We start from the raw sequence: 19,830 nt of genomic DNA, 5'->3' as shown, positions 1-19,830 counted from the left end.
CACTATTTCAGTACTCAGGCATTTCAAACATCACGGTTTATATCGCCCTCTGCTGGATTTGTGTGCCTTTTTCAATTGGTTGCAACACTAGATTTCTGCTGAACTTGTTCAATATGTGTAGCTTTAATGTACTGTTTGTGAGCTTATATTTTGGGTGTGGGGAGTGGAACGATGGGAGGTCTATCATCTTATAGCATGAGGTCATTTACTGGTAAAGGGTGAAAACACTGCATGGGCAAGTTTGAAATTACATCCACTATCACCATAGTAATAATTCACTCGCTAAATGAATTTTCAGCAATTCTGCCTTGACATTTTCTTCATTTATTCTTTTGACTATGACATGGGAGTTTGTCCTGTTTCTCTGTGGGAAGACTTCATTTCTTTCTGCGAGCCATGTTCTGGACAATGGCAACCTCCTTTCCTGTATGGTTCTTTGGGATGATTAGATTAGATTCCCTACAATATGGAAACAGTCCCTTTGGCCCAACAAGACCACACCAACCCTCTGAAGAGTAATTCATCCAGACCCATTCCCCTACATTTACCTCTGACTAATGTATGTAGCACTATGGGCAATTTAGCATGGCTAATTCACCTGAACTGCTTGTCTTTGGATTGTGGGAGGAAACTGGAGCACCTGGAGGAAACCCACGCAGACACAGGGAGAATGTGCAAACTCCACACAGACAGTCGCCCAAGGTGAGAATCGAACTCGGGTCCCTGGCACTGTGAGGCAGCAGTGCTAACCACCGAGCCACCATGCTGCCTGTTAGAGGCCATTCTCTCTTTATGCACAAAATCCTGGTAGGCTTTCCTTTGATGTTGGTGACAACACAAATGGGTTTTTAAATAGTACTTGCGGCTTTCCTTGAATGCCAGCAGAGTGCTTCCATATAGATTGATCATACAGAAGTAGCCATCTAACTCTGCATTCGTCATTCTTTCAGTTCCTTTAGAATCCGTTTCCTGTTCCTCTGTCTCTCTCGTTTGTACCCTGCTGACACAGACAATTTGATTCATGCCAGCTTCAAATGTCAGTCAGTTCCTCCATGGCAGCTCCCCTTGCTGAAGTAATTTTTTGTTCCTTGAGATGCAGTTTAATGTCGCAAATTTTCTCTCTTAGACAACTGCTGACAATGCAGACAATTTTTAGAAAACAACTCCTCTAGTCCCTCTCAAAGTCTAAAGAATGCACTCATCAAACAGGATCTGTTTAACTTTTCCAAATTTCAGATTTTGTTTTGTAGATTTCCCATGTGGATATCAGAATTGCCGATGATGTTCTTCTGGTACTGGCATTGGGCAATTAGGGCAATAGTCAGTCTAATTATAGTCAGGGGGTACTCTAGGGGACAGTGGAGAAAGTATATCTTGAGCTTTTCCTCTGAATTGATCCAGGATCGTCAATGCTCACACTTCTGGGGATAATTGTATCGAATTTATTACTTTTCTTTGAAAGTGGTAAGGAACGGTTCCTTTTCAGATTTAGGAAAAAACATTTGAAAATTTTAGGGCCTTAATGCCTATGTTGGGGTTCAGATGTTTGAGTTGTTATTTGGCAGAGTGACAGTTTTCTAAAGCATCAATCTCAGTCTTTCTGTGCTTGCAGCTCCATTTCCAACTTCTACAGCTGGAAATGTCAACCCATTTCCAACTCCTTTTCTCAGACTAGTCTTTCTTCCCTTTCTTTGTAGGCATTACATTTCAACTCCATTTTCAGCTTTTCCTCTCTTTTTAGGCTGATTAAGATTCCGTTTCTGCTGCCTGTTCTGACTCTGGTATGTTCAAAATGCTCAGATAGCAATCTCAGGAATTTCTGTCTCATTGTCTTCCCCATGTTCTTAAATTCCTACCTGCTTATTCTGAATGACTTTTAATTTTTCCAAATCTAAAGATGCAAACTTCTACCAATTTCAACTCCCCTGAATGATAAACGCTTGCACACCAAAAGTTGCCATCTTAATTTATTGTTAGCACTTCTGCAAATCAAAACTTGCTACTGTAACTTCTGGTATGATTTCAAACAATCTGAACTCTTTTTACTTTGCAGTGCAGTCCATTAAGATGTTGTTGCAAGTCCAAAGGTTGCAGTTTAAATTTTGGCAGTCTGGAGTGAATGGTTAAATCTTTATGTTCAGAGCTGAGATAACTTGCGTAATCAAATATTGGAGTTAACCTTTTTAATAGAGATTTTTTGGGGTCATCTCACAGAGCAACTTTAATGAGTAAATGAAGATCCCTTTTCTAACTGATTCTGATAGCATGATATCCAAAAAACTGCCTGGATTTACTTTTTAGCAGAACAGAATGGTTTGTATGCACCTTCCTCTGACAGGGAGAAACCACTCATGTGCTATTCAGTCACTTCAAGCAAGATCACAATACAGGACAGGAGCAGGCCATTCGGCCCACCAATTCTGATTCTAATCCTTATTTAGACCTGCTACTTATTGCTCTTACTCAGTTTCTACCATGTTCATCCCCCATTGTGAATTGTGACACAGAACTGGCTGATAGATTCTCCTGAGGGCTCTGCAAAAAATAACCATTAAAAAAAATTGTTCATGGAATGTGTGCATCGCTGGCTGGCCCAACATTTATTGCATAGGTGCTCATGCAGTGGTGATGAGCTGCCTCTTGAACCATAGCAATCCATACTGGAGACCCCCCCAATACTTTTATCCACTTAAATTATTCTTGAACCAATCTCAGTCAGATGCACTTCACCTTTCAGAGATTTTAGTACGAGTTGCCTTACACAACTCTGGGCTGAAGCAAACAACAATTCAGCAACAGTGGTCTGAATGACACTATCATTTTAAATCAGGAAGCTGTAGAAAGTTAGTTGTGGCAACTGTGTTCCCCAGTTTATGATTACCAGCCTAAACCTGTTTTTGTTTCACTCTCTAAATGTCTTTTGAAGAAACAAATTATATGCAGTACCTGCTTGCATTTAATTTGTGGAATTAAAACATACTGACATTTTAAGCATTGAGATTTATTTTCACTACACATCACATTGTTGTCTACATTGTGTGCAGAAACACGAAAGCAAATTGTGTATTGAAACAGCACAGAGGCTTATTAGGACCTGAAGCAGCCTCTAACATAGTAATTGTTATAGTTTATGCAATAAAACAGTCGTAGATCTGTTTGTGGATTTTCTGTTATTGAGTAATAAGTACCTTATTGGGATTATTTTGGTCACAAGATAAAATTGAAGCACTTCCTTGATCCTGTATTTGACTTAATTGACTATATGATGCAATGTCAAAAGTAGACAGAAACAGGCAAACTTCAAATAAATTATTATACAAAACCATTGCCCTTTGGTCCTTATTAAATAGTATTTCAGCATTGCTTCTGGAGAGAAAAATCTACTTTAGGCAAAAAGTATTGCAAGGGAAAATTTGTAAATATTTACTTCAGTATATTGAAGTGCGATTATAGTATATATAGTATCTCATGCATGAAAGCAACATGGGGCAGTAAAAAGGGTGCACAGCAAATCCAAATCTGTGATTCTTCAATCAAATATGTACATTTTTCACAATATTTTATTTATAATTGCTACGTTGCATTTATACTACATAAACGGACAAAATTTGTATTAAATAAAATATAATTATACATTCTACAATGGGAAAAATACTTTTTATGGTTCTCAATAACTACCCTGATGGCATTGTAACATCAAAACAGTTTAACTGCCTTCAGTGTTTAATTGATTCGAACACAGTTATAATAAATTACCTGCAGTAAAACAACACAATAGACAGAAGGAGGATAATGAACTTAAGACACTTGTGAATAAACTTGTCCATTCACCATTTGTGATTTGTAATTCGTGATTGGTGAAGTTCATCTCACTAATATCCTTCTAGCTCTATTGTAAATCTCCAATAATCCCTTTAGACCTTTGAAATTCAATTCTCCAACAAAGAATATCAGATCTTCTACATAGTGCAAATATAATCCAAATGGTTTATGATTCCAAGAAAGTCCTGAGTTTCTGGTAGGATGCATTTCTATGCAAGTTTATACTTACTTGGGGTCAGAATGGCATTCAGAGAAAATCAGAAGTACTTATGGATGCTAAGGAAATACTAAAGTAAATACAAATGATACATGTTGAATCTGCAATAATTACAAATGATACATGTTGTAACCTAAAGCTTTTAACACAATTGTTCCACATTACAGAAACTTACTAACTGTAAGTACACCTGTAATGCTGTGTTAAGGGGATAGGTAAACTAAAATATAGAGAGCAATTTAAATGAGCATTTTGTTTTTGAGTCAAACTACTGTTCATGTAAAGCAAATTGTCTTGAAGCATCGAAATGATGAATAAATCTGTGAAACTGTAACAATAAAAGGTAAATTAATTGTTAGATTTGATTGCTGTAACTGATTTTGTAACTTATTAATTTCTTCCTTTTGTTTTGGAATTGAGAATGCTAATGTGTTGCTTTGGCTGGTATAGAAAAATTTGATCAACAGTTCATATCTTTCAAATTGAGAAAGAAATAGTGATATGAATTGATATCAAATATAAGACAGAATGAAGACATTTCTTTCCCCTTTCTAGATCATCTTACTACTCCAGTTATGTGGAGAGACTGGAAAAGCTGGGATTATATTTTTCTCCTTGAAGGAGAGAAAACTGAGGGAAGATTTAATAGAGATGTTTAAAATGAAGAGGGGTTTCGTAGAGCAAGTATAAGAGAACTTTAAACTCTGGCAGGCAGATTAGTAACCAGAGAAAACAGTTCCTAGTTTAAGAAAATTAGCAAAAGCAGTAGTGGTGCAAAGCTTTTCTGCAGAAAATTGTTAGAATCTGGAGTGCACACGCTGCCTAAAGAGATGGCAGAAGCAGATTCAACATTAACTTTTAAAAGGAAATTGTATACCTGAAAAGGAAGCAATTGTCAGGCTATGGTGAAGGGGCAGGGAGTGGGATTAATTGTATAGTGCTTTTAAAGAACCAGTACAGGTATGATAAGCCAAATGGCTTGCTTTTGTCTTGAATGATTTTTTTGTTTCTATTTTCTACATACAGTTATACCTTCAAATTGGACAGTGGGACAAGCTAGAATGGAATTTTCCATGGCTACCTTGAATGCTTATTCCATTATAGCTGACAGGATACAGAGCTCAGCATTATCATGCCAGTCTTATTATTTTGCCACTTGCAGAATTAAAACCCTCTTCTTTGTGACATGACCCAACTAACGAGGAAGTTAAGCCAGGCTAAAATGAGTTAAAATGATAATATTGGAGATTAAACTAAAAAGTTGGAATTCAAACCACTCTGAGTCCAATTTTACTGAAAAGTTCCTGTGTCTCCTATAAGTTTCAGTCTTCATTTTATTTCATTCTTCATTATTGGAAAACTTTAAATTAACTACTAGATATCCTAGAATATGTTTTGACCCACAATATTCAATTTTTACTTAAGTGGTGGAAAAACTACTTGAATAATTTACTGTTAATCCAGACTGCATTAAAGTAGAAGTTGCATCAGACTGGTGTTTGTAACTCAGTGATAATTTTGATGTTTTGTACATTACATTCCAATGGTTGGAACATCTAGCCTGAGTAAAAATATATCCAGTGGTACATATATTTTGCATATATTATTAATGAACATCATCAACTGCTGTTGAAAGAGAAATAAACAAACTTTAAATACCAATAATATTAAAGAATATCATCTCATGCAGATGTTTCTATTACTTTCACCAGAAAGTGGGATTGAATCTTATGCACTCAGATTGGCATAATGTGAAAAATGGCATTACCAGGATCTGTCTGAAGACTCAACTTTTATAATGACTTAAATTAAGAAATGGAGAGCTGTATATCCAAGTTTGCAGGTGACACCATAGTAATGTCAATGATAGCAGGAAGTTGAAAAGGAATATAGTTCAATTAACTTAGTTGGCAAATTGAATTCATTGCCCATGTATATAAGACCATCCATTTTGGACTCAAGAAAGATAGAGTATTTTCTAAATAGTGAGAAAATAACTACAAAGCTATAAAAAGATTTCAGAATCCAGGACTCAGATAATCAAGCAATATGAGGAGCAAGCATGGAAGTGGAGTTGAGGCATTAAGATTTCCTATAATTGGATTAACAGATGAAACTTAAAAGAGTCCATTTAATCTATCCCAATCCTATTTATTATCTCTTACGTTCTGTAACGTGGTCACTTGGTGTTTGGTTTCCCTAGCATCGACCACATCATTTGCAGTGAATATGGGTCTGAAATTGGAAGAAGTACAAGTAAATTGCTGTTTCTCTTGAAAGGAATGTTTGGAGCTTGGATGGTATTGTGTGCCCTGTGCTCACATGGAAAGGTGCAATGGGATAGAGTGTTGGAGTGACTGAGATGTGGGTGAAGAAATAGTAGAGGGAACCATCCCTATGTAACACTGAAAGGAGAGGGTTGGGGAAGTTGTATTTGAAGGTGCCATCGTGCTGGAGTTGACAAACTTGGCAGAGGATGATCCTTTCAATACACAGTTTGTGAGGTGGAAGGCGATTGCCAAGGCAAGATAATTCTTGTTGTAGAAGGAAATAGGAGAAGTGAGAGGATGTCAAATAGAATAATGGAATTGAGGGTCTGGCCAACCATGATGGGGAGTCCTCAGTTGAGGAGAAAGGAAGGCATATTGAAAATACTTGGAATTGAAAATGCTGCATCAATGAACAGAAATTGGGAGAATTTAATTGTGTCCTTAAAGTATTCAAGGTGTGAGAAAGTATAGTCAAGGCAGCTGTGGGAACCAGTACACTCAGAGTGAATATTGCTTGATAGTCTATCTCAAGAAATACAGTCAGAAGTCAAGGAAAGGAAGGGAGGAGGTGGGGAATAGGATATGAAAAGACAAGAAGAGAGTTTAAACGAGAATCAACATGAATAAATTGACTAGCTCAGGGCAAGAGCAGTTAACAGCATAAAAGCTTTCAATGTACTTGAAAAAGAGAATAAGGGAGATTGTGAAGAGAGAACTGGATTAAAGAATGTTCCCAATTTCCTGCAAAGAAAATAGGCACAACAAGGATCCATGCAGATAGCTCCAAGATTACACATTACTTGGAGAAAGTGAATGGAGATGGAGTAGAAGGCATTTAATGTCAGCTGGGCAGATGGTAGTTGTTGGAGATTGGTTGGATTTTTGTTCAATGAAGATACAAGAATCTCTAAGACCATCCTGCGAGGGGATGCAGATGTGGAAGGATTGGATACAATAATAAAAATGAGCAAATAGCTGATCATTGCAAATTCTTCTAATGTTACTGCACATCTGGCTAGCTTATCAGTCATTATCCGTTCCGTGATTTAAGGATTTAACTAATATTTTTCCAAATCTATTTTATATGATTAATGTATGTATTTCAACTGGTTGAGAATTTGCTTATTTTGTGAAGATCTATTGAAATTGTTTACACAGAATTATCAGGATTCAAAGAAATATGTACCTTTGTTAGTTTGTTTCTCATACAAAATGTATTTGAAGGAAGACTATTTAAATTTGTGATCTTATCTGATGTGATCATGAGGCTTTGACTGAAAGGTAATTATTTTTAAGGGATATTTTTGTGAAGTACTATTTACATAGAATATACAGAATAGAAGCAAGTTATTCAGCCCAACCTTTCCATTCTAGTATTCAAAATTCACTCAATCATCCTCCCATCCTTCTTAATCATCTCCATCAACATAACACTATTTATTTCTCCGTCACATTCTTCAAATCTAGAAATGCAGCTGTACTTTATGGCACTGGCAAAAATGGATATATGCTTATAATTTATCAAAAGATTTTCCAACAAGTCACTATTTCAGTTATTTCACATCTATTTGCTTTGTTTTTCTTTGTTAAAACAGAATAAAATTATTCAAACCTTTTAAGTTTGTTAAGAAAGGTTTGAAAGTGACACCACTTCAAATGAGGATCATTTCACCATTCATAAATAATGTATGTATCATTTTAGATTCATACTAAGAACTTTTTATTAAATATCATAAATAGTTTTCACATGAATTCTATTTTGTATCTCAGTTCAATACGGTGAACAAACATGAGACTTCCAGCAATTTTTGAAGATTGCAGACATTTACTACACTACTTTTTAAAATGTACTTTAGAAAGTGTATTAAAGTCACATTGATAATTATTGTGAAGTCATGAGTTTGTTGCCGATGAATCCACTGAAAGTTGCCCACATTTCTAGGGTATCATGCAATTTCGTTTTGAAGGTTTCCCTACATCTTATAAAATTCTGCTATGATAATTGGAAGGAGTAGAAGTATTCATTCGTGACTACAGTTCTCAGACTTCAAGAGACAGGATACCCTCGGTTGTAAGGGATACATTTCCAACTTGCTCCTGGATGTAAACCTGGTTTTGCATATCAGCTGAAATCAATGCAAGTGAAATTGGACATTTTTACAATCAGAAGATTGGTCTACACAACAGTTTTAGATTTGGATGGCAATTTGAAAATCTAGCTCTTTGTGTTTCTTTCAGCAGTTATTGATATACAGGGTATTGAAAAATTGTAAAACTAAAGTACTGCAGAGGCTGGAGATACAGAATAAGCACTGAAGGCGCTGGAGGAACTCAGCAGGTCTGGCAACATCTGTGGAGAATGAAACAAAGATAATGTTTCGAGTCCAGTATGACTCTGAGGTTCTGAAGAAGTCACAACCAGACTCAAAACATTAACTTTGTTTCTCTCTCTCCAAATGCTGCCAGACCTACTGAGATTTTCCAGATTTTCAGTTTTTATTGCTGAAATGATTTACTTCAGTTCACTCACAATTTATAATATTCTGCTGCTGTGTTTCAGATGTATTACCAGCTTTCAAGACATTAACAAACAGTATCACAAAAATAGTTAGTCTTCTCAAAATCCTTAATCAAGTAGCTAACAACTTTATTCTTGACTCTTACCACAGGTGTTTGTTAAGCGAAGTATAACAGAAGATATTTAGATGCGGCAAATATTTGAGCACAGTAAAATCTGCCTTATCTTTGTAAGCTTTTTTCAGCGTGAACATGTGGAAGAATTGCTTTCTGTTTGAACAGGTACAATGAAGTGGCTGTTATATCAAAAAGTGATGGAAAGCTATCTATAAAATTTTGAGACAATTCAAGAAATAATACCTCTTCCCTCATTCTGGCATATTATCGTTTAACAGAAAGTGCAGATTCATCTTTTACAGAACTGCAATAGTTTGCTTTCCATTGTTTATCCTTTTATATTGCTATTTCAGACTCTTCAAAGGCTCACTGGATTGTCTCACATCAGTCCACTCTTGCATGGTGTTCTGTAGAGCCTGGGTCCTCTCCTTATCCACTTGTACATAGTCTACTTTTTCATCTGATGTCACTGAGGATGTGGAAGGCTGGTTCGAGACAGGAGATAGATTTAAATGAGTTTGTTCCATTATCACAAATTAACATGAAATTGGCTATATTTTACATATACATAAATAGAATAACTTTGTTAATTTTTGATAGTTACCCTCATTGGGTTTTGTACTGAAGGAGACTAAGACTGGACAATCTAGATCACTGGGAGTCCATAAGAATAAAACTGGCAAGGGAATGAGAAGGAAAAAGGGAAGCTGAGCCAGATTAAAGTCATAGAGATCTACAGCATGGAAATAGGCCCTTTGGCCAAACTTGCCCATTATCACTATTATCTAGTCCATTTGCCTGCATTTGGTCCATATCCCTCCATAACTATCCCATCCATGTACCTGTCCTGACGTTTCTTAAAAGACAAAATTATACTCGCCAATACCAATACCTCTGCCAGCCTGTTCCATACACTATCACCTCCCATGTGAAAAAATTGCCCATCCTGACCCTTTTGTACCTCTCCCCTCTCACCTTAAGTCGATGGTCTCTAGTTTTAGACTCCCTTACCATGGGGAGAAGCTGTTGGCTCGCTACCTTTCTAAACGTCTCGTAATTTTATAGTCCTCTATAAGGTCACTCCTCAGTCTCCTACGACCCAGGGAAGCCTATCCATCCTCTTCCTATAAGTCAAATCTTCCAGTCCAGGTAGCATCCTAGTAAATCTTTTCTGCACTCTTTCTAGTTTAATAGTATCCTTTTTATAGTATGGCGACCAGAACTGCCAACAGTACTTCAAATGTGGCCTCACCAAAGTCTTGTGCTGCAACAAGATGTCCCAACACCTATACTCAATAGTGTAATAATTGTGTAATGCTCAACCCAATACATTTAAATCCAGAGAACATTTACTATGAAAAATAGAACCAAATGATCTAAAATAGACAAATTATAGGTTTTACCTTTCGATGAGGACCAGGAGAGCTAGGCTGAAAATCTAAAGACAAATAATCCACACTCCCAGGCTTCCTTGCACCAGGGCTGCCAGTCACAGCATTCATTGGAGAGGTAGAAATTGGATTCTGCTGTTGTGTGGGTAAATGAAATAAAAAGATAAATGTTTCTTATCACAATGAAGTCAGACTTACTGATTTTAATTATAACAAGAACATGATAAACTTCCTTAATTCAACATGCAGCTGTAAAGTTCTTTGGTAATTCTGAAGTTATGGAAAGACACAGGATAAAGGTAGACTTTTGTGAAGAGAGTCAATAAAGCTGTTTTCAGCAGGCCTAACATTGAAGCATCCTGTGCATCTGGATCATTGTGAACTCACCTCAATTTCAGTAAATCAAGAAATGGTAATTGCTTGTTCCAACACTTTGTGACACAGACACTGGGGACAATAATTGCAACTTTGATTGCCATGGTCTGTTGGCTTTGGGAGCCCTGTATTATTGAGAGGCTTATTGATTCGCACAAAAACTGATGCTGTTAGTCGGTGGATAGATTCCTACTTCCACAGTGCACATCATGTGCATAGTAGGTCTCAAGTCTTCTGAGGGGCTGAAGAAGATGCCTTACTCCTGCCCTTTATGAACAAGAATCTTCATGATAGTGGTGAGTTCTAAGAGGTGTGAAAGTAGTAAGTTTTAAAATCAAACTAGAATAACAAGCTCTTTGTACTAATTGTGAAATTGGATATACTTGCATTCTTCAATGAAAATATTAATGCAGTTGTGCATAATAAATTTGTATTGTGTGAGATAGGTTTGTTGGGCCAAATGACCTCTTCATGGTTATCATTTTGTATGTTAATATAACCAATTTCTGTTTAGTTTGCAACTTACAAATGATCTGCTGGAGCATCATGTTTTTAATTACTTACCATTGGAACATAATTTTCTTCACTGTCTCCTGAGTCAGTGCTGGTGACACTTTGTGTTGATAATGGGCGGCAATTTTGTGAAGAAATGGGGTTCACAGCAGCTCTAGAATCAATAAAATACAACTTTCTTTCAAGAACTAAAACACTAACAATGAATCACAAAAATGTTATGGTCCAGGAGGTGACCATTTGGCCCATCATGTCTGCAACAGTACTCCAAAGAGCATTATGACTCAGCGTTATTCTACTACCCTTCCCCCATACATATCCTTGCACATTGTTTCTCTTCAAATAGCATCTAATGGCCCCTTGAATGCCTCAATTGAACCAGCTTCCATCACACTTCCACAAATCAAAGATCTTTGATAACACCAAGGTTGCAATGCACTGAACCTCCATCAAACTTCCCAGACATTTTTAATTGTCTCTCTACACAACCATACATGACAGAAGGAATACATTTCTGCAAAAGGGAGGAAGAAATCACTGGGTGAATCTTGCCCAAGAAGATACAGTTTGCTGCACAAAATATATTAAATTAAACATGATGATCTACTCCAGAATCTCTCAAAGGGAATCATCATTTTTGTGCCACTGCCCTCAATTTGTAGACAGAGGGAAGGCGATAAAATTTGTCTAAGTCATTATTTCTGAGTAATCACATGACAAATAGCTCACTTTTTTTTCACCATGTCTGCTCCTTCTATTGAAATTCAAACTCTTAGCAATTCCAAGTCGATGGAAAGGAAAAGCAAACTGTTGAAATGTTGGCTGCTGATTCACTATAAGCTTATTTTGTGTTGCTAGCTGGGAACAGTTTCACTCCCCAAAGGTTTACTTGTTTTGGAAGTGACTGCCAATATCTTCTGGACTTATTTTTAAAAGGTCACTTACACGGGCCTGGACCAAGATCTGGTTACAGGAGACTTGAAGGGAAGCTCGTCAATGAATGTATTGTTTCGCGATTCCATTGGACCTTGTTTGGCTGAAATATAAACCATAATCACACAATTGCTGAGTATGATATAATTAAACATTGTTAACACAAACCTTTTCAAAATGGCTGACTTTCTGTCTAAACGAGATGTTCTGCAGATGCCTTGTGGAAAGGCCAATCACCAGGCAAATGTGTGGAATCAAGGAAGATGGTGATAGACAAGTGACCGGAACCAGATCAACACACCGAAAGGTAGGAAAAGAAATCAAAACACCTATGAAACCTAGACGTAGATACTGGTGATTTTGACAACACAATACATTATTGGAACAATATGATCCCTCTTTACAGTTTGGCTAAGATCTTTGCGATCCTGACAAATTCTTAGCCATTCACTTGGTCTCTCTCTCACCATGATGGAACTTATCCAATCTACAGATTTTGTGACTTTAGCAATCACTTTCTTTTCTTCTGCCCTTTCGAGCTCTCTTTCAAGCTTTCCTTTCAATTCCATTGGTATTTTACATGGAGGTTGAATCACAGCTTTCTTTGCTTGGTGAACAATGATATTATATTCACCATATTGGAAGCATCCAACTGTCCCATTGAAACCCTTTGTATATACTGATACCAGACCTTCTCGTCATATGATTGGAAGGTGACTTTTCAATGGGTGTATTTTATAATTAGCATAAAATGTCCAGATCTGATAGTTTAGAGAAAGAAAATCAAACAACCACTCATATTAGGAAAATCGATAAGCCCACAATAATAAATCTGAAGGTGAAGAATGGTACTGGAGCACAGAATAATGCCATCCTATATCTGAAGGTCTTTTCTGAACACTTGGAAGAAAATGGCTATCCAAGGTGTTCTGAAAACACTCAATATCATGCTAACAGGATACAGAGGAATTGTGATTCAATCCAAATCAAACAGTCATTACAATGCATGTTCTTCCTCACAGAAACAGAGGTCTTGCTATGCTGGAGTTGAGCAGTGTGAAGAGCTGCAGATTGAACCTTGAGGTGAAAGAAGTGACCATGAGCATTAAGGATAGTGCCATAGAAGGAATAATATGCATACCTGAATAATGTGCATTGCCTGTGATGTGTGCTACAAATCCACAAGTGCCAAAGAACAACAAATGCTAAATCTATAAGATGGTTGAACACCATCTTACCACATAAGTGATACCACGAAGAACACAAGCTCCAAACTATTCGAAAAAAGGAGCTCAGTTTATTTCCAAAACATAAGAAATATTGATTTATAATTTTTCTACAGTTTAGGAAAGCCATTGACTGAAGTAGTTATAGCGATAAACACATGACTTCAAATCGAACCGGGATGTTAATTGTTGTTGGATTAGCTGTAAAGAACTAGGAATTTTGCTGAGAACCAAATGTATGTCTACTTTTCCTGGTGGCAACCTTGGTCCTGTACTGGAGAGTCAGATATTGTGTAACAATATCTCAGCACTCTCCTAGTCAGGGAGCATAGCAATTATATTAAACAAAAAGCGTTCTACAAAATAAACAAAAAAAATGAGAAGTAGAATACAATCAGAACACATGAAAGTAGCAATTTTTGATTAGGCATTGCTCAATCGTTTAATCTCAAGGGGAGCAGATTCAGTTCTTGCTGTGCTCAATCAAATTGAATTTCTGCAAGGCCTTAGAAACAAAGTTAGGCCCCTTCATTTTATATGCAGGAAGTCTGACATCTCTGTTAGACAGTTGCGTGGGATACCTACAAAGCTTCACTTGGTAATATGCTCTCATTTTTCATCTGGATCAATTTCGATCTCATAATGTCTCGATCAAATGACAATAGTATGATTTTTCATTAAAGACACAATTAATTCTCAACTTGATACAAGAATTAAAGCAATTGTCTATTACAGGTTTACATTGTTCAGCCACCTGGTGCTGACTGTCAATATATAATTTTTATGCTATTTGCTCATTTTGAGAAATAGTTCATTCTATGTTTTAAACCATCATTCTCATAAAATCAGAGGCTGAGAACTCTGCTGTGAATATTCACTTTCAGATTCCCCAAAGACTAACCACCACCTACAATGCACAAGACAGGAGAATGATGGAAAAAGCTGAAAATGTGTTGCTGGAAAAGCGCAGCAGGTCAGGCAGCATCCAGGGAACAGGAGAATCGACGTTTCAGGCATAAGCCCTTCTTCAGGAATGAGGAAAGTTTATCCAGCAGGCTAAGATAAAAGGTAGGGAGGAGGGACTTGGGGGAGGGGCGTCGGAAATGTGATAGGTGGAAAGAGGTCAAGGTGAGGGTGATAGGTCAGACTGGGGTGGGGGCGGAGAGGTCGGGAAGAAGATTGCAGGTTAGGAAGGCGGTGCTGAATTTGATGGATTTGACTGAGACAGGCTGGGGAGAGGGGAAATGAGGAAACTGGTGAAACCCGAGTTCATCCCTTGTGGTTGGAGGATTCCTAGCCGGAAGATGAGGCGTTCTTCCTCCAACCATCGTTTCGCTGTGGTCTGACGATGGAAGAGTCCAAAGACCTGCATATCTTTGGTGGAGTGGGAGGGGGAATTGAAATGTTGAGCCACAGGGTGGTTGGGTTGGTACAGGAGTGGTACAGATAAGATGAATAGCAGTTCTCTTTTATATAGGGTGAGTTTTCAAGACTACAGGGGATATTTTTAAAGGTGAGAGGAGGAAGAATTTTAAAAAAAGACATGAGGATTATTTTTTAGAAACAAAGAAAGAGGTTTGTGTGTGGAATGAATTTCCAGAGAAAGTGGTGGATATGGGTATTGTTACAAAGTTTAAAAGACAATTAGATAAGTACATGAATAAGAAATGTTTGGAGGGATATGAGTCAAGCGCAGGTTTAGTTTGCGATTATGGTCAACATGGACTGGTTGGACCATTGGGTCTGTTTCTATGCTGTATGACTCAATTCAAGAACTAAATCAATGTGGCTCGAGGTAAGGAGCAATTACATCACTCAGTATAGTCTATAGGCTCCCAGCAAGTGGGAAGAATGCAGAAGAACAAATCTGCAGGGAAATTAGAAGAATGTCCGTAATATAGAGAAATAACAATGGGGAACTTTAATTACCGAAATATAAACCAGGATACTTGAATTGTAAAGGGCAGAGGGGGGCAAGCATTCCTTAATTTCATGCAGAAGAATTTCCTACACCAATACACGTCCAGTCCAACAAAGAACATACGCTTGGACTCATCATAATAATAGAAGCAGGAGTAGGCCTTTCGGCCCATTGAGCCTGCTCTGACATTCATTAAGATCTTGGCTGATCTATCAATCGTCTCAGCTCCTCCTACCTGCATTATCCCCATAACCCTTAATTTCCCTACCATGCAAAAACTCACCCAACTGTGTCTTGAATATATTTAATGAAGCTGCTGTTACTGCGTAAGGAAGAAGCGGAGGGCTTTGAGTCCTTCGTGATGGGGGATGGAGGTGTACTGGGACTGGATGTCGTTTGGAGGAAGTGGGAGGATTGGAAAGTCGTTTGGAGGAAGATGTAAAAAGCTCTGCTTGCCTGGATGAGTGCAGCTCCAACTACACTTAGGAAGCTTGACACCATACAGGACACAGAAGCCCACTTGATTAACACTCCATCTGCCACAGATATTTAACGTTGACTCCCTCCAACACTACTGCATACTGACAACAATATCTACAAGGTGCACTGCAGCAACTCACTATGACTTCTCAAGTGAATCTTCCAAACTCTCGTACCCAGAAGGACAAGGGCAGCAGATACATGGGAACATCACCATCTGCAAGTTCCTCTCCAAGTCACACAACAAACAACATCAAACCTTAGGTGGCATTGGGTCAAAAACATGGTACCCTTCCAAAAGGCACTGTCAGCGTACCTACACCATACGGACTGCAGCAACTCAAGAAGGTAGTTCACCACCATCTTCTCAAGGGCAATTAGTGATGGGAAAGAATTGTTGACTGGGCATGTTGGTGATAATATCAGGTCAATCATACTTGCAAAGGATTTGTTGATTTCCTTCATTTTCTATTTTGACCACAGTGTTAATCTTTGTTATAACCTACTATCTTTGATAATTAGTCAATGAAAGAATGGTAAACAGTTGCCAGCTTATATCACCATCATACATTTCTGGCACTTTTAACTGATTATTGCTGTGATATTAACAGAGCTGTAGACTGTAGATTGAAACATTACAGTAATTTGAAAGGTGCTCAATGCATTAGAGCTGGTATAGAAATTACTGCTACAGAAGTTTAATATATTTCAGTACTTCTAACATATCAAAGGAGTGAAATATTAATTCAAACAGTGTAATTACTTAGAATCAAGAATTATGCATCAATTATGTGATTATGTAAATTCATAATTCAACATAACAAACAAATAATATACCATAGAATGGTGCACACCTAAGGAGAAAAGTTTGTACTTTTAAAATTCCAGCTGGATATCTTGCCAGTCAGCAGTTTGCATTTGTGACCTTAGCATGGACTGTGCATAATCTTTCAGCCATTTATTCTGTCTCACACACACCTGAATTTGTAGCACAGGCTTCCAGCTGGCAAGGTCTCCAACAAGAGTACAAAGTCAGAAATTACTCTCATGACAGAGGAGAGGTGAGAAAAGCTGCCCTCAACATCAATCACATATGCTACCAGGAACCATAGCAAAACTATGTTTTACTGAGAGGATGACCCTCAGTGGGTGAAATTACAGTGGGCAAACAGCATCAGTTGATCATTATTGTGTTTATTGATGCCAGGAAAAGAAGAAAAAGCCCAATCATCTCCTTGACTCTTACAGAATCCCAAATAATTAATATCTTTGGACCTCCACTGATAGTAACTTAATATGTTCAAAAGGATCAATAAGGTGATTACAGCAGCAGGGCACAGGCTGAATCCTCTTTTAAGATCTGCACCATCTATTAGCAGCTTCAGGAGTTTGATTGAATGTTCATTATTAACCTGAATGTGTACAACACTCAAGCAATCCAGTACCATCTAGGAGAAAGCAATTCTTTTGTCAGTGTCCTTGTTGCAGATTCCAGTATCATTCTGCACTCCACTGGTGTAATGAAAATATATTATCTCCAGGTGCATTAACGTAATTTGTGAATAGCTTTTAATCGCATTGCCTTTGCTGTGAGATTATGGAAATCATGCTCCAAGTTATTGCTATTTCATTTGAACATTTTGATATATCCTAATTAATGTCATGGCACCACCACGGTGAATTGATTGAAGATCAAGGCTTGACCCTACCATTAGGCAACTAAAGATGAGCAATTAACGTGGGATTGCCAGCGACAGCCGCATCTTGATTTTTTTTTGAAAGTAGTTTTGAAAGTACTTGTAACTTGATCTGTAACTGTAGGAGTTAAAATGATTGTTTGCGAGCTGTGTTGATCACTGAAACAGCCCAAAACCAAAATCAAAACACTGTAACTGTTCGAAATAAGAAATGGAAACAGAATAAAATAATCAGTAGGTTGGGCAGCATCTGTGGAGATAGAAATAGAGCTAGCGTTTCAGGTCACGATCTTTCATCAAACACGTTACAGTGATTGGGTTGGAGTTTATACCTCGCATATGCCCACTCCTACAAAAACACTCAGTCTCAAATGAACTGACACTAAACATGCTTGCTCTGCAGCCATAATTCTAACTGGTGACCTTAAGGAGGTGAGAATTGGACTTCCATTCCTCAGTAGGACGAGGTCCTGCCCTCAAGAGCTGCCAGCCAGTATGATTGGTTGGCACTACAAGTAGCCTGAGGAATGACAGAACTGAGGGGACTAGAAGGAAACCCATGAAGATAAAGGATGGATCTCAGACCAAGGTAAGTTCCAGGTCTTTTAGGCAGGGAGCTTTGAGGAGTGTTGGGGGGAGGGGTGGTGGTAGTATGATGGGGTGGTGGAGATGTAGTTTTGGTGACCACCCAACAATGGTGGGGAGGGGAACAGACACTCTGGGGTGGAGATGCCCTCATGTGTATAGAGCATCACCCGAAGGATGTATCCTCCCCTCACTCCTGCCTTTGGTTAAAAGGGACACCCTTTGAATTCCCATCTCTCTGCTCACACAGTCCATTTTATGATAGATGCAATATTTGTGTTAAATGACTTGCTGACAAGCTCAATTGTCTTATTTCATTATTTTTTTGAAAAATGTCAGGTGAGCTGCTGATGTCAATCCTATTTCAGGTAGGGGATTGGCAGGAAAGCTGGGGAGGGGAGCATTTTTATGTTCCTTTCCACCTAAAACACGGTAAGAACAGGGGCCAGAAAGTCCTTCTCATAATGGAAAGTCTGATTTCGGATTAAGGATCATGATCTGAAAAGTTAACTCTGTTTCTCTCTCCACAGTTGCTGCCAGGCCTGCTGACTTTCTCCATTGTTGTTCATTTTTATGACCATAACAGCACAGGTTGAAATATTATATTTGTACATCTGACGCAACAAAGGTATATTTTTCCAGATCAATGTAGGTGAAACTGATAGAACTTACATTTTCTGTCGGGTTTGAGATTACGGTTGACTGGAGGTGGCAGCAAATCTCCAGGAAAGTTGGGTTTGTGGCAGAGAGAGGCTGTACTTCCTTTGCGTGTGGGGAATGTGGCTGAGGAGAATCCAGGGAAGTCAAAGTGGTGCGGACCAGGACTCATGGGTATGTAGACATCCTGACAACTCTCTGCAGTGGTTGTAACAAATGAAGACAAGGAACCTGGGTTCATTGGCACATAATTATCTTCGGATTCCAAACTTTCTGAGCGGGATGACGTACATTTTGATCTCTGTGAACATATATAATTTCCAACGTCCTTTAAACCAGAACTAGATATGTTTAACTGTGTCTTGTATAACTTATATTTAGAAATTTTTAGATTTGTTGCTCTAGAATGCTAGTGAATTAACATAATGCTTCTTGAATTTCTTACAATGCTTTAATTTAAAAGAGGGATCACAAATTAGGCAGAAAAGTTGATAAATTCCAGGTGCAAAGTGACAATTGGGCAAATAAAGAGTGAAATTAATTGACAATTAATTTATATCGCACTTTTAAGGTAATAAAATATCTCAAGATGCTTCACAGCAACTATAAAGCAATATTTAACACCAAGTCACATTAGGCAATATTATGTCAGATAAACAAAATGTTGGTCAAGTAATTTTTAAAGAACTTATGTGAGAAGAAAGCTAAAGAGTCAGAAAAGTATCTAAGGGATTTCTAGAACATGGAGCCTAGTTAACCAGGAAGGCATGACTACCAAAGGTAGAGTTATTAACATTCAGAGTGTTGAAGAGATCAGAATTACAGGAGATATGTTGAAGGGCATTACAGAGATAGGAAAGGGTAAAGCATTAGAGAGATCTGAAAGCAATGATGAGAACATTAAAACCAAGTCATTATTTAATCAGGAACCAACAGAAGTCAGAAAACAAAGGGGTAAGAGATGAAAGATGGTGTAGGTTAGGACAGGAGCAGAGTTTGGATGATCTCAACTTTATAGAGGGTGCTTGCAAGAGGGTAGTCAGCTCTGAGGTAACAAAGACAAGCATGAGGGTTTCCATAGATAAACTGAGGCAGGGATAAAGTTAGGA

The 19,830-nt window shown here is 37.9% G+C and overlaps 1 protein-coding gene across 4 annotated transcripts in view; it reads right to left on the bottom strand.

Moving 5' to 3' along the window:
- Window positions 1-8,761: 8,761 nt before the first annotated feature.
- Window positions 8,762-19,830, bottom strand: part of gab2 (GRB2-associated binding protein 2) — a 311,584-nt gene continuing 300,515 nt past the window's right edge. For 3 of the 4 annotated variants that reach the window (XM_043691671.1, XM_043691669.1, XM_043691672.1), the window contains exons 6-10: window positions 18,737-19,022; window positions 12,168-12,258; window positions 11,274-11,376; window positions 10,347-10,469; window positions 8,762-9,428 (exon numbers count right to left, since the gene is read on the bottom strand). In XM_043691671.1, coding sequence (XP_043547606.1) covers window positions 9,288-9,428; window positions 10,347-10,469; window positions 11,274-11,376; window positions 12,168-12,258; window positions 18,737-19,022 — 744 coding nt within the window. In that variant the 3' untranslated portion in view covers window positions 8,762-9,287. The remainder of the gene's footprint in view (window positions 9,429-10,346; window positions 10,470-11,273; window positions 11,377-12,167; window positions 12,259-18,736; window positions 19,023-19,830) is intronic. The other variant, XM_043691670.1, reaches the window with a different exon arrangement.

This window comes from Chiloscyllium plagiosum, chromosome 6 (assembly GCF_004010195.1).
Source record: "Chiloscyllium plagiosum isolate BGI_BamShark_2017 chromosome 6, ASM401019v2, whole genome shotgun sequence".
Lineage (NCBI taxonomy): Eukaryota > Metazoa > Chordata > Chondrichthyes > Orectolobiformes > Hemiscylliidae > Chiloscyllium > Chiloscyllium plagiosum.
This window is presented reverse-complemented; position numbering and strand designations above follow the sequence as displayed.